The 15,006-nt window shown below is 40.4% G+C and overlaps 3 protein-coding genes across 4 annotated transcripts in view; all 3 read left to right on the top strand.

The window, feature by feature from the left end:
- Window positions 1-15,006, top strand: part of PCDHA2 (protocadherin alpha 2) — a 99,180-nt gene that overhangs the window by 70,654 nt on the left and 13,520 nt on the right. The gene's annotated exons all lie outside the window — the stretch shown is intronic.
- On the top strand, window positions 4,587-7,235 carry PCDHA11 (protocadherin alpha 11). The gene has a single exon (XM_077937137.1). The coding sequence runs from the start codon at window positions 4,750-4,752 to the stop codon at window positions 7,180-7,182; it is 2,433 nt and encodes an 810-aa protein (XP_077793263.1). The 5' UTR covers window positions 4,587-4,749; the 3' UTR covers window positions 7,183-7,235.
- On the top strand, window positions 9,898-13,519 carry LOC144329432 (protocadherin alpha-12). The gene has a single exon (XM_077937132.1). It carries the CDS (start codon window positions 11,007-11,009, stop codon window positions 13,479-13,481), a length of 2,475 nt encoding a protein of 824 aa, XP_077793258.1. The 5' UTR covers window positions 9,898-11,006; the 3' UTR covers window positions 13,482-13,519.

The raw sequence follows: 15,006 nt of genomic DNA on the forward strand, positions 1-15,006 counted from the left end.
TGTTTAAATTTTTATCTTTCTATAATCTGTAAATTTATCTTTCACAAACGGTGATCAGCAGGGTTGAGGCAGCTTCGTTCACAAACAATTTTGTTTCTTCACGATCAATAGCAATCTTTTTTGAGATGGTGATTGCAGTGGGTGGAGTTTTAGCTTTGCCTTTAAAGGTGATTTTACTTCTTAATTTTTGTCTTCAATCTTCTTATAATTTCATTTTAGGTCATTGTCTTCACAATCTTCAGCTACTTCAGATAGCCAACAATTTTGTTCTTTTTTTTTTTTTAAGTCAGCTCTGCTTAATAACCTGTTGAACTAATTGCTGTTGTCCTCCAGTTTAAGTTGTTGAGCTCTTCTACTATTTTGGAAAGATTTCTTTGAGCACTTATTATACTCATTTTTCTTTCATTTTTGGTACCTGGCTGCATGAAAATATTTTGGGGTAGGAAAATTCACACTTATTTGGGTTTTAAGTATAAGAGAGTCTTCCCATAAATGATGAAGAGTGATACCATTGTCTGTGTTCATTAAACTGCATGGTTTTCAGAATGGCATTGCTGAGCTTGGCACGGTGTCTCAGGCCTGTAATCCCAGCATTTTGGGAAGCCGAGGCAGGAGGATTGCTTGAGGCCAGAAGTTTGAGACCAGCCTGGGCAACATAGTGAGACCCCCATCTCTACAAAAAATGTCATTGCTTTTAATAACTTAAGTATAAGAATCATGGGATATTAATAAAGGCACTTTCACTTGACAATTGTGGTGTTAATTATACCTTAGAATTTAACATTGTATACTCTTGATATATTTGATGCAAAATATTTTTTGCCTTCACACCATATTCGTGTGAATTGCTTTCTTTAAAGGGATCCCAGAGAACATGTATTTATAGCTGTAAGGATGTGTATCAAATTATATGTAAAATTACTTTGCTCTTTTTGGCTCTAATTACAAATGAGATGGCCTTTAATTCTGTGTAAAGAAATAGTATATTTACATATGGGAGGATAATCATGTTATAGATAGGGTAAAGTTAATATAAATGCTGAAAAGGAGTTAGTGGTGTCTACCTAGAAAAATAACTTCTGAGAGGATGATTTCTATGAAGATAAACATTAAGGAAATTTCAGAAAAGGGAAAACCCTGTCCTACTTTATGGTGCTGGAATTCTCTTCATCCATAACTATAGAACAAGAGCCAACACTGATCAGTAACTTCGTGATAATAAATCACCACTGTTTGAGCAGTTTATTAATATATTTGTTAGACATCAAGTAAGGGGCTTAAATACATTATTTCATTTAATCCTTATAACAATTTCTAAAGTACATATGACCACTCCAATCTGAAAGATAAAATAAGAGAAGCTGAGATGTTTATCTATTTTATCCAGTGCCAGTACATGGTGGAGATATTATTCAAATGCATATCTTTCAGACTTCAGATTCATTCTTTGTTCACTATAATGTAGAGCTTTCTTCAGTAAGTCTTTTCTCTACTCAAACCTAGTCTTGGCTAGGAAAATCAAGCACAAGCTGTGTACAGGCAAATCTTTCTTTCTGTTGTGCTTAGAAGAAACTTCACGATTGTCTTCATCACTAATTTTGTACAATGCGTGATTGAGATGGCACTAAGTTTTTTTATGTTAAGTGATTTTTTTCTTATAAGAGTTCATGATCATCATTATCATTTGTTTTAATCAATGCCACATTGAGATAGGTATTTTGGTTATGTAATTGTTAAATAATTAAGAGTTGCTCTATAAGAACTACATTTCTGTTGTTTGGAAGTGATATAAGTAAGAATCATTTAACATGCAAGAAAAGTCAGAAAACTGTGGTTTCCAATATCCTTGTGGAACACCCAAACTAAACACTTATACCAAAAATGACACCCTTCTTTCGTTACTGTGAATAAAGACAGTGTTTGGGACAAGCATAGGTGTTGATATTATTATTTCAGGGACCCTGAACATGGCCAAAGGATTCAAGAAATGTTTACAATATTGCATACTTCAATAACAATTTTAGAGACATAGATTCCCATCAAAATCTTCAAGTGTGTGTAGGTCTTTCAGTCTTCTTCAGTCTTACTGTTGTCTAGGAAGCTTGTACCACTGACAAACGATTTGTGACCAAATAACTGTTTTTACTTGAATAAGCCATGAAAGAGCAGAATTAGCATTACTGAGTACATCCTATAATTTTGTTAATACAGTGGTTGGATAATGTAATTCTAATCTGTTGATTTTGGAGAACCTCCTGGGGTTCTGACAACCGTGTCAAAATTTATTTAGGTGTTTTCAAGAAATAATAGCGCCAGGTCTGTTATAGAATATCAGTGGATGATGTGCACTAGTAAGACATTAAAATATACACTCTAATACATATATGACTAACAGGACATACAGGCAGATTGTACATCCTGATTGATATAGTAAAAGTCAGGCACATAGTTCCTTAATCTTCAATTGATTTTACAAAATCAGTTAACAATAACTGTATTGAAATGACTTCTTGGCATTAGCCTATACCCTGATATTAGGCTGATCCTCAAAGATGTGTTCAAAGGGAGCATAATCTCTTCACTAGGGGCTGGTTGAGATGGTGACACCTGAAATATCACAGCCAGAATGCAAAAGATGGGTCATTGATTCATAAACTCTATCAAACTCTATTATGACTTGGCGTTTGTTCAGTACTACTTTATATATTCACAAAATGCTATATCATTGGAAATTAATACCTAAATTAACATCTTGTTTTAATTCAAATATGTGATATTATCATCTTTCCAGGGTAAACCTTCTCAGGTTCATTTTCCTACCTTGGAAGACTCTACATTCCATGTAACATCTTCATCCCCAATTCCCATAATAAGGTGATTGAGGATCTGTTGTTTCCTTTTGTTCAAAATAAACCTGATGTGCTTCAAATATCATATTGAATATACTGTCATCTGGTCTAATGTTCTATTTTGATTAGAAGCTACTATGATTGGTTATTTTACAGATGCATGATGGAACTAACTGTCATAAAAGTTGATATGTCTCCTTTAATTTTTTAATACAGAATTTTACATTCATCTTAATTAGAGTTCTAGTGTTATGACAACATTGGGAAAATAGTAAATATGAAAAAAGTAGAACAAAATCTCAAATTCTCAAATTAATAGTTGAATATATATAAAATATTAGCATACACATATGATAACTTTTTCATATGTCATTGCAGTATTTTTAGATTGGAGATAAACCATCAAAACTATACAACAAAATATTTAAGCTAGACTGGTATTTATTCGAAATCACTTTCTACTCTAAAATTTTGTTGCATCTTCTTTTTTTCCTCCTAAATCCTAAGAGTATATGAAAAGACAAAGAAAGTTCAAACAAATTACAACTTCAGGCAATGAAAACTCTCATAAGCAATTCCTGTATTTTACTCAGTATTTTCTATGAAATTCCATTTCCACAAACACTAAGGTAATTTACCATTTAGTTGAATTGTTTGATTAATTTTCTATGTTTTAAGCACAATATCAGGTACTTAGAGAAGATATAATTAAAAATCACATCTCTTGTTTTCCATGAACTTATGCTCTCAAACCCAAAATTCTTTAAACAAGAAACAAACTATTTTCATGAATATAACTGAATTAGGTTAAGGAAACCAAAGTTGGTGACTTGGAAATACCAATGCACAAAGATGTTCAGGGTGATTTTATTTATTTTATCGAATGATACTAAAATTTATTTTATAGTTGAAAAGGCTATTTCTGTCATATCATTGACTCTATTACATAAAGTGATCAATTTTGATATCTTGTATTATGCTACTATGGCTTACGTTAGAAATAATAAATGTCAAATAAAAATTCGTCTAGATCAATAGATTTTTCCTTTGTGAATCCTTTTTTAAAACTACCAAGTTTGAGAATATGAATATACTTGTTTTTCATATTGTTCTGCAATGGATATAAAGTCACTTATAATCAGAAAGCAATTAAATGTAAATAACAGTAAAGAATCAGAACTATAGAAAACAGGTATGAAAAGGCAAGCCCACAGAGATGAGAATAGGTCATGTGGAACATAAAGACTAAAGAGCTGCTTTTATAAAACTTCAATTTTTTTCTTTGAGTTCCGAAGCAGCCAAAGTAACATGGGAGACTGAAAGTAAAACAATTCAAATTTGATAATATTTTTATATGAGGAACAACACTTTCAGGAAGTGTTTAGCCCTAGTTTTTCATGAGGCCACGTTAACAACTGAATTCTCGTTCTCTCTCACTCTCTCAGTGTATATGTATTTTAGATAAGTAAAAGAACAATTTTATAATGCTGTCATACATAGACACAATAATTAAATTTGACGTTAATCAAGAAATAAAATGCCATTTCCATATATATTTAGTTTCATTATGACTTATAATCTGAATATTCCATAAATAAGCACGTTGGAAATATTTAGGGGAAGAAACCCAAAACACGTGAAATTCTACGGTGGTAAATGTAGTGCACAGTACTCACAGTTTTAGGCGCAAGGTGTCGCTCTTTACTTGGTGGAAAGTTCTTTCAAAGGTTGATCTGAATAGTCAGGCACTCGCTTACAAAGGGACTCCATCATACCGGATGCCACCGTTTAAGGAGCCTTTGAAACTTCTCAAGAATTCAGCGAGATTTTTAACCTGAAACTGAAGAATCTGGTACTGTAAGTCTAAAGAAGCTTATTTTGGAATCCAATTTCGTATGCGATGTTTGGTTTTCAGAGATGGGGACTGGGCCCCCCACGACTACTGCTCTGGCTTCTCTTCCTCGAATTCTGGGAGATGGGAAGCGGCCAGCTCCACTACTCCGTCTACGAGGAGTCCAAACACGGCACTTTCGTGGGCCGCATCGCACAGGACCTGGGGCTGGAGCTGGCGGAGCTGGTGCCGCGCCTGTTCCGGGTGGCGTCCAAAACACATGGGGACCTTCTGGAGGTAAATCTGCAGAATGGCATTTTGTTTGTGAATTCTCGGATCGACCGCGAGGAGTTGTGCGGGCAAAGCGCGGAGTGCAGCATGCACCTGGAAGTGATAGTGGACAGGCCGCTGCAGGTTTTCCACGTGAACGTGGAGGTGAAGGACATTAACGATAACCCGCCGGTGTTCTCGCTCAGAGAACAAAAGCTGCTGATTGCGGAATCTAAGCAATTGGACTCGCGTTTTCCACTAGAGGGAGCTTCTGATGCTGATATTGAAGAGAATGCTCTATTGACCTACAGGCTAAGTCAAAATGAGTATTTTTCTTTAGATTCACCAACGAATAGTAAGCAGATTAAAAGACTGTCACTTATTTTAAAGAAGTCTCTGGATAGAGAGAAAACTCCGGAACTTAATTTGCTACTAACGGCTACAGACGGGGGAAAACCGGAGCTTACTGGCACTGTTCAGCTGTTAGTCCAAGTCTTGGATGTCAACGACAATGATCCAGAGTTTGATAAATCAGAATACAAGGTGAGCCTTATGGAAAACGCTGCTAAAGAAACTCTTGTGATAAAACTAAACGCCACAGACCGAGATGAGGGAGTCAACGGAGAGTTAACATACTCCTTAATGTCAATTAAGCCCAATGGAAGACCCTTATTTACACTAGATCAAAATAATGGAGAAGTGAGGGTCAATGGAATTTTAGATTATGAAGAAAACAAGTTTTATAACATTGAAGTACAGGCTACAGATAAGGGGACTCCCCCAATGGCAGGTCACTGTACAGTCTGGGTGGAAATCTTGGACACCAACGATAACTCTCCTGAAGTCACCGTGACTTCTGCGTCCCTCGCAATACGAGAGGACACTCATCCCAGCACGGTCATTGCCCTGATCAGCGTGTCTGACCGTGACTCAGGTGTCAACGGGCAGGTGACCTGCTCTCTGACTCTCCACGTTCCCTTCAAGCTGGTGTCCACCTTCAAGAATTACTACTCGTTGGTGCTGGACAGCGCCCTGGACCGTGAGAGCGTGTCGGCCTATGAGCTGGTGGTGACCGCGCGGGATGGGGGCTCGCCTTCGCTGTGGGCCACGGCCAGGGTATCCGTGGAAGTGGCCGACGTGAACGACAACGCACCTGCGTTCGCACAGCCCGAGTATACAGTGTTCGTGAAGGAGAACAACCCGCCGGGCTGCCACATCTTCACTGTGTCTGCGCGGGACGCGGACACGCAGGAGAACGCGCTGGTGTCCTACTCGCTGGTGGAGCGGCGGATGGGCGAGCGCGCGCTGTCGAGCTACGTGTCGGTGCACGCGGAGAGCGGCAAAGTGTACGCTCTGCAACCGCTGGACCACGAGGAGCTGGAGTTTCTGCAGTTCCAGGTGAGCGCGCGTGACGCTGGCGTGCCGTCTCTGGGCAGCAACGTGACGCTGCAGGTGTTTGTGCTGGATGAGAACGACAACGCACCGACACTGCTGGCGACTCGGGCTGGCAGCGCGGGAGGCGCAGTTAACGAGCTAGTACCACGGTCAGTGGGTGCGGGCCACGTGGTGACGAAGGTGCGCGCAGTAGATGCGGACTCAGGCTACAATGCGTGGCTTTCATATGAATTGCAGCCGGCGGCGGTCGGCTCGCGCATCCCGTTCCGCGTGGGGCTGTACACGGGCGAGATCAGCACAACGCGTGCCCTGGAGGAGGTGGACTCACCGCGCCACCAACTTCTGGTGCTGGTGAAGGACCACGGTGAGCCGGCGCTGACGGCCACTGCCACCGTGCTGGTGTCGTTGGTGGAGACCGGACAGGCGCCAAAGGTCTCTTCGCGGGCTTTGGTGGGCGCCGCGAGCCCAGAGGCTGCGCTGTTGGATGTCAACGTGTACCTGATCATCGCCATTTGCGCGGTGTCCAGCCTGCTGGTGCTCACGCTGCTGCTGTATACTGCGCTGCGGTGCTCGGTGACGCCCACTGAGGGCAAGTGCGGGCCGGGCAAGCCCACTCTGGTGTGCTCCCGCGCGATGGGGAGCTGGTCGCACTCGCAGCAGAGGCAGCAGAGGGTGTGCTCTGGGGAGGGCCCACCTAAGACGGACCTCATGGCCTTCAGCCCCAGTCTTCCTCTAGGTCTGAATAAAGAGGAGGAAGGGGAAAGACAGGAACCAGGGTCAAATCACCCCGGACAGGTGAGTTTTCTACAGATTCCACCTATCAGAAAGTGTATGTGAAATTATTTAAAATCCAGTGTTTTTCACGGATTTTTTAAGGGAAAGTTTTATGATCAGTATTTTGAATAATGTTTTAGATAACAACGTCTGTTCATGAAATGCCAAATGATACACATCTTCAGTCTTTTAGTCATATGAATAATTCGGCTTCTTTAACCAATAAATGTACTATTTCTCTTAATATTTGGTTAGCAAATATTAAAAGAAATGAGATGCAAGAATGATTCTTCTGTAGTCACTTGAGTAGAAATAATTACTATTTTCACTAAAGTACCCATGCTCCTTCATCTCTAAACTTCAGTTATGGCCATAATAACTAAGGATTATTTAAATTTGCTCCTCTTTGTCTTTTAGTAGAGTTTTGCCTTGATATTTCCACATTGTTAAATCATTGGCTTTGTTTTTCTAAAGGGAGGAGGTCTTCCCATGATGTCCAGGTTGGACTGCACTGGCTATTCACAGGTGACCGCTCAAAGGATTCTCCCACTTCAGCCTCCAGAGTAGCTGGGAATGCAGTGCCACTACACTTAGTCCATTGGCTTTTCTAACTTGAGGCTTGTATCAAAACTGGAATACTCCATTAGTATGACATGATTTACTTTACTTTTTTTATTTTTACAGTGTTAAACATTCATCATAAATTCATTATATATGAAACAATCTTTACTTTTGTCTTTATTCTTGTGATAATACTTGTTGTCATATTGTTTGAAAAAAAAGTTAAACCTTGCATTCTTATATGCTGCTTTATGGAAATAATATAACTAAAATTCTACATGTTCTTGCCAGGCAAAGTGGCTCAGGCCTGTAATCCCAGGTATTTGGGAGGCTGAGGCAGGAGAACTGCTTGAGCCCAAGAATTTGAGGCCTGCCTAGACAGCATAGCGAGATCCTGTCTCTATAAAAAATTTAAAAATTAGCCAGACCTGGTGGTGCATGCTTGTAGTCCCAGTTTCTTGGGAGGTTGACATGAGAGGGTCCCCTGAACCCAGGGGTTCAGGGCTGCAGGCAGCAGTGAGCTATCATCGTGAGACCCCTATCTGAAAAAATAATTTTTTTTTTTGCTTGTTCTTGATTTTGTGCCATACAAAGGCAAGAGATTTGTCAACTTTTGGATACTCAAACAAAATGGCATGATTTATGATTCCAAAGGAAACTAGGTAAATAAAATTATTCAAATTATCCAAACATGCTAAAGACTTGCATATAGGGCTATATTATCTACAATATATGCTAGCTGGCATTCTTCCATAGGTTTTTCAGATTCATGTAGCAGAGAAAAAATTAAATATATTAATGTGAGTACCTACTGACAATTTTTCATTCATCTCACATTTTAACTGCTCTATCTTGTAGTGCCTTATCTCTAATGTTTTTGAAATTTTCTTTCCACGTGGTATCACTCCATCTGAAGATCTGAGCAAAGATCGTTTACTTCTGAGTCATTCTTCATATTTAGTTATTCTTACCACACGTAGAGTGGTGGAATTACAGACTTTCTTGAGAATCATATCTAGTTATTTCCCCCCTTATAGATGCATAACATACCATTTGGCACAATATTCAAAGAGTCTATGCTGAAGCCTAGTCATAGACTTTAGATCAAGAACTTTTGTACCTTAGTATTCATTGGCTAAAAACATTCTTTAAGTATTAAAGAGAAGGCAACAAGATAAAAATATAAAATATTTCAGACTCAAAAGTGATTAAACCATCATACCACTTACGAAACTTTACAAATATAATAAATGTGAATATTAGATAGGGAATACATTACCCATCTCCAGATAAAGTTTTTGGAATAACTCAAGAACTTTTAAAGACTTGGGAACGTTTTCAGTGCAGGTTAAAATTTTGTAAATTATTATTTTATATCACATAAATAACAAATTTGCATTTTAGATAATTTAGATTACTTGGACTGATTTCTGAAAAGTTGTGTCTTTTATACTTATTCTTAATGCCAAGATTGCATTCTATGGTATAAAATTATAATTTCAATTTATTTTCTAGTTTGGTTGTTTAAGTATTAAGCTGAACTTAGATGTTCCTATTGGCTTAACAAATTGTTTAGGTCAAAGAGTGTGTGAGAACTACATAATACACTATTATTATTTGTTTCTTTTTGAGATAGAGTCTTGGTCTATCACCCAGGTTGGAGTGCAGTGGTGTGATCTTGGCTCACTGCAATCTCCACCTCCCGTGTTCAAGTGATTCTCCTGCCTCAGCTTTCCGAGTAGCTGGGACTACAGGCATGCACCACCACTCCTGGCTAATTTTTGTATTTTTAGTAGAGACGGGTTTTCACCATGTTGGCCAGGCTGGTCTTGAACTCCTGACCTCAGGTGATCTGCCTGCCTCAGCCTCCCAAAGTGCTGGGATTACAGGTGTAAGTCACTGCACCCAGACTATTTTTTAAAATTAAAGTTCCTTAGCTCATATGGTACCTTGACTACTTTTGAAAATGAAAAATAGGAAAGAAATTTGGTGGTAATATTAGACAATTTAAATAATTAGCCTGATGGCATCAAAATTCAAATATATTTTTAATTAACGTTTTATAGTTGATTTAAGTTATCTTATACTTGTAGAGCCATTCTTGGTTATTCTTTCCTAGTTTTGTAAAGGTGTCGTATTTGAGTTGCCTTTATTATTATATGTAATAGCAACGAATTGCATCAAATTATTGGTTTAAAGATTTTGACCTTGAGTATTAATAGACTTACAAAATCTATGTGTAGTTGTTCACAATGAGTTGTAGGATCTTATCTGTGTTTTGTTTTCTCTTAAAGCTGATTTTGAATTAATGAATAAACTCACTAAAGGTCTTTTGATTCCCCCTTGCATCACAGTCACTATTCTGATTTTCTGAAGAGAAGCATGTCCTAACTACTAAATGACCTATAGGGGAAGTTTTAGAGAAAAAGCAAAAGGTTGATATCAAGTTCACATTCTCTTGACTTTAGTCAATGAGATTAGGCTTCAAAACCTTTTAAGAGATCTTTCTCATATTAGTGCTCCATTGTTACTTTGGGATAGCATGAAATTTGGAGGTTTCAATAAAACATTTAACATGAAAGTGCTTTACTTTTGCTAGAGTAAAACTTTCCAGAATCTATTCCTGAGATTTGTTTTAGCATGTTATGGAAATGAGAGCAGTTATGTGAAAAGTTATTACATTCAAGCATCAAGGAACCAAAAACAATAACACTCTCCATATTTATGATGAATTCTAACTTTCATCAGATTTATGAATAAGACAATTTATATAAATGAAATATTGTTTGGTATTAGACATTTTAGTTTCTTATCCTTTGTTAAATACAAAATTCCTAACTTTCTCTAAAATCTTATGATGGAGTGCTTGTAAAGGTTAAAAGTTACTGAAACTGTGTGAATTCCAAGCTATATAAGGGCAGGGGTGATGTATATTATTCTGTATATCATTTTCCATGATAAAGTGTAGCTTCTAACCTACCGTATTTGAAAGATTTCTACTTTTAAGCAGAAAACATTTTTAAACTACAGTGTAATAAAATTGTTGATGTTTTGTTACTATCACGTGTATTAACTAAACCCTCATTTATAAATTATCCGTGAAAAATATCCGAAAGTGGAAACAACAGAATTTAGAGTGACCTAGAAAGTGGCTAAACCGAAAAGAACCTCAGGATCTTCCTTGCACTTACATAATCGGTCACATGATGTCGCTCTACACTCAAAAGGTGAAACAGGAAAATTTTTTCTCCGCACCCACATTCCAACCATTCACGGAATAGGATCGACTCCATATTGACTGTGATGCTGGAAAAAATGTACTAAATATGTACTTACAGAAAAGGGTGACTGCTCATGAAATACCTCAGGCAAGCGAACCCTTAAAACTGACTGTCCCAACTCAGAGGCCCTCATTTTCTGCAATGGTGATTATTGGGCCAAGAGGCCCGGGATCTCAGCGTCTGCTGCTCTCGCTTCTGCTCTTCGCAGCCTGGGAGGTGGGGAGCAGCCAGCTCCACTACTCCGTCTACGAGGAGTCCAAACACGGCACCTTTGTTGGCCGCATTGCTCAGGACCTGGGGCTGGAGCTGGCGGAGCTGGTGCCGCGCCTGTTCCGGGTGGCGTCCAAAACACACGGGGACCTTCTGGAGGTAAATCTGCAGAATGGCATTTTGTTTGTGAATTCTCGGATCGACCGCGAGGAGCTGTGCGGGAGGAGCGCGGAGTGCAGCATCCACCTGGAGGTGATAGTGGACAGGCCGCTGCAGGTTTTCCATGTGGACGTGGAGGTAAAGGACATTAACGACAACCCGCCAGTGTTCAGAGAAAGGGAACAAAAGGTACCTGTTTCTGAATCTGCGCCTCTGGACTCTCATTTTCCTCTAGAGGGCGCTTCTGATGCGGATATCGGCGTAAACTCTCTTTTGACCTATGCGTTAAGTCTAAATGAGCATTTTGAGCTTAAAATAAAAACAAAAAAAGATAAAAGTGTATTGCCTGAATTAGTTCTTCGGAAGTTATTGGACAGAGAACAAACGCCAAAACTCAATTTCTTGCTGATGGTAATCGATGGCGGTAAACCAGAACTAACAGGGTCTGTTCAGATTCAAATAACCGTCCTGGATGTGAATGACAATGGTCCGGCGTTTGATAAGCCCAGCTATAGAGTGGTGTTGTCTGAAAATGTCCAAAACGACACAAGAGTGATCCAACTAAACGCTTCCGATCCAGACGAAGGACTTAATGGAGAAATTTCCTATGGGATGAAAATGATTTTGCCAGTGAGTGAGAAATGTATGTTTTCAATAAATCCAGACACAGGTGAAATTAGAATTTATGGTGAATTGGATTTTGAAGAGAATAATGCCTATGAAATTCAGGTTAACGCCATTGATAAAGGGATTCCTTCCATGGCAGGTCACAGTATGGTCCTGGTGGAAGTTCTGGACGTGAATGACAATGTCCCTGAAGTAATGATTACTTCACTGTCACTCCCTGTGCAAGAGGATGCTCAGGTGGGTACCGTCATTGCCCTGATTAGCGTGTCGGATCGTGACTCTGGAGCCAATGGACAGGTTATCTGCTCACTGACACCTCATGTTCCCTTCAAGTTGGTGTCCACCTACAAGAATTACTACTCATTGGTGCTGGACAGCGCCCTGGACCGCGAGAGCGTGTCGGCCTATGAGCTGGTGGTGACCGCGCGGGATGGGGGCTCGCCTTCGCTGTGGGCCACGGCCAGCGTGTCTGTGGGTGTGGCCGACGTGAACGACAACGCGCCGGCGTTCGCGCAGCCCGAGTACACAGTGTTCCTGAAGGAGAACAACCCGCCGGGCTGCCACATCTTCACGGTGTCTGCGCGGGACGCGGACGCGCAGGAGAACGCGCTGGTGTCCTATTCGCTGGTGGAGCGGCGGGTGGGCGAGCGCGCGCTGTCGAGCTACGTGTCGGTGCACGCGGAGAGCGGCAAGGTGTACGCGCTACAGCCGCTGGACCATGAGGAGCTGGAGTTGCTGCAGTTCCAGGTGAGCGCGCGCGACGCAGGCGTGCCGCCTCTGGGCAGCAACATGACGCTGCAGGTGTTCGTGCTGGATGAGAACGACAATGCGCCGGCGCTGCTGGCGACTCGGGCTGGCAGCGCGGGCGGTGCAGTTAGCGAGCTGGTACCGCGGTCGGTGGGTGCGGGCCACGTGGTGGCGAAAGTGCGCGCAGTGGACGCTGACTCCGGCTATAACGCTTGGCTGTCCTACGAGTTGCAACCGGCGGCGGGTGGCGCGCGCATCCCGTTTCGCGTGGGGCTGTACACTGGCGAGATCAGCACGACACGCATCCTGGACCAGGCAGACGCTCCGCGCCACCGCCTTCTGGTGCTGGTGAAGGACCACGGTGAGCCCGCGCTGACGGCCACGGCCACGGTGCTGGTGTCGCTGGTGGAGAACGGTCAGGCACCAAAGGTGTCGTCGCGGGCCTCAGTGGGCGCTGTGGGTGCCGAAGCGGCTCTGGTGGACATCAACGTGTACCTGATCATCGCCATCTGTGCAGTGTCCAGCCTGCTGGTGCTCACACTGCTGCTGTACACTGCGCTGCGGTGCTCAGCGCCTCCCACCATGAGCCGGTGCTCGCCGGGCAAGCCCACGCTGGTGTACTCCAGCGCCATGGGGAGTTGGTCTTACTCGCAGCAGAGGAGGCAGAGGGTGTGCTCTGGAGAGGGCCCGCCCAAGACGGACCTCATGGCTTTCAGTCCAAGCCTTCAGCTGTCTCGAGAAGATTGTTTAAATCCTCCCAGTGAAGTAAGTTATTAATATTATTTAGATATATTTGTTTCCTTGAAGAACTTCCGTTTAGGTTATAACTACATTGTCTCGGTTTTCTTTGTGATTTTATCCTTTAAACTATCGAATGTCTCATCTTTCTTCGTCATTCTTACTCATTTTGAACTTTTGTGTATTTGTCTAACATTCATGAAGGAAATATGTAGATACAATGGAGGCCATGGATCACCACACTTAATATTTTTCTTTTTCTATAATATTTTATATGACTGATTAACTTTGAAAAATAATAGTATATTAGATTAAAAACTGGCCAGATGTTTGATAACTTAAAACTTTATTTTAATTTGTTCATTATTCAAGATTACAGGTGAGTTGCAAGAATAGTACAAAAAGTTACTAGATGCCATTAATGGATTCTTTTACTCTTCCTCATGTGCTTAGGCTTTTAAAACAGCCTTCTTGATCACTATTCTAATTTCAGTACAATCTAGATATTTTCACATTATATTCCAGGTATTATCACAATAATATGAATATATGTCTGATATATGATGAATGATTTTCTTCATTGTTCACACAATACCTTCTTTATTTCAAGTAGGAATAGCTATTGTACTATTCTTATTTACATGAAATATAGTAAAATCATTTCTCAATTTAAAAATATTTAACCATCTGTACCATACAGTACAGTTGGCAACCAACTGTGGCTCAAACCCGGTTTTGGATGATCCCAAACTTATCATAGTACACCACTGCACTGTGCCTATTACCAAGTGAATCTTCTAATGTGCATTTTACATGTTTTAACTTTCTGTTTCTACAAAGTATCCAGAGGCTTCTCTTTAACCAGGGAATAAAATCTTACATACCCCAGCCTGGTAGTAAAGGTATTAAAATTTCCAGCCTTATATCTACTTTCTTACATATCTTTATTTTAGGATCTGGAATATAGTATACGTTCAATCACTTTTTAAAAACATATGGGGATCTTGCTATGTTGTGCAGGCTGGACTAGAACTTCTAGGTTCAAGTGATCCTCCATTTCAGCCTTCCAAGTAGCTGGGACTACAGGCAGGCTCCACCACTCCCAGCTTCAATCAATAATTTTAAATAAATATATGGTATTGAAATGTATTACCTGGGCATTCCTCTCTATCTTAGAAATGGGAGTAAGCCCTAGAAATCAGATCTTTTATTGAAGAGTGTCTTGAAAGATAGATAACATTTTACCAAGAAAGTATTACATATGGGGAGATAAGTATGAACAACTGCAGAGTATATGGTGATAAATGTGTACTTGAAGGATTAGAGCAGGGGAGATTGTGAAAGCAGGAAAGCTATTTCTTTTTTAATAAATTAGGTATCAAGTAATGGAGACTTAAATTATGGCAGTAGAAATGAATTGAAAAAGACAAGAGGCATTGACAGAGTAAAAGCAGCCAAATAATGACAGACTCAATACAAATGATAAGAGAAAAACAAAAGTAGAAGGTGACTCTCACTTTTTTAGTTTGTTCAACTGAGAAGATGAGATTGCCGTTAACCAACT

The sequence above is a fragment of the Macaca mulatta genome, chromosome 6 (genome assembly GCF_049350105.2).
Source record: "Macaca mulatta isolate MMU2019108-1 chromosome 6, T2T-MMU8v2.0, whole genome shotgun sequence".
Classification (NCBI taxonomy): domain Eukaryota; kingdom Metazoa; phylum Chordata; class Mammalia; order Primates; family Cercopithecidae; genus Macaca; species Macaca mulatta.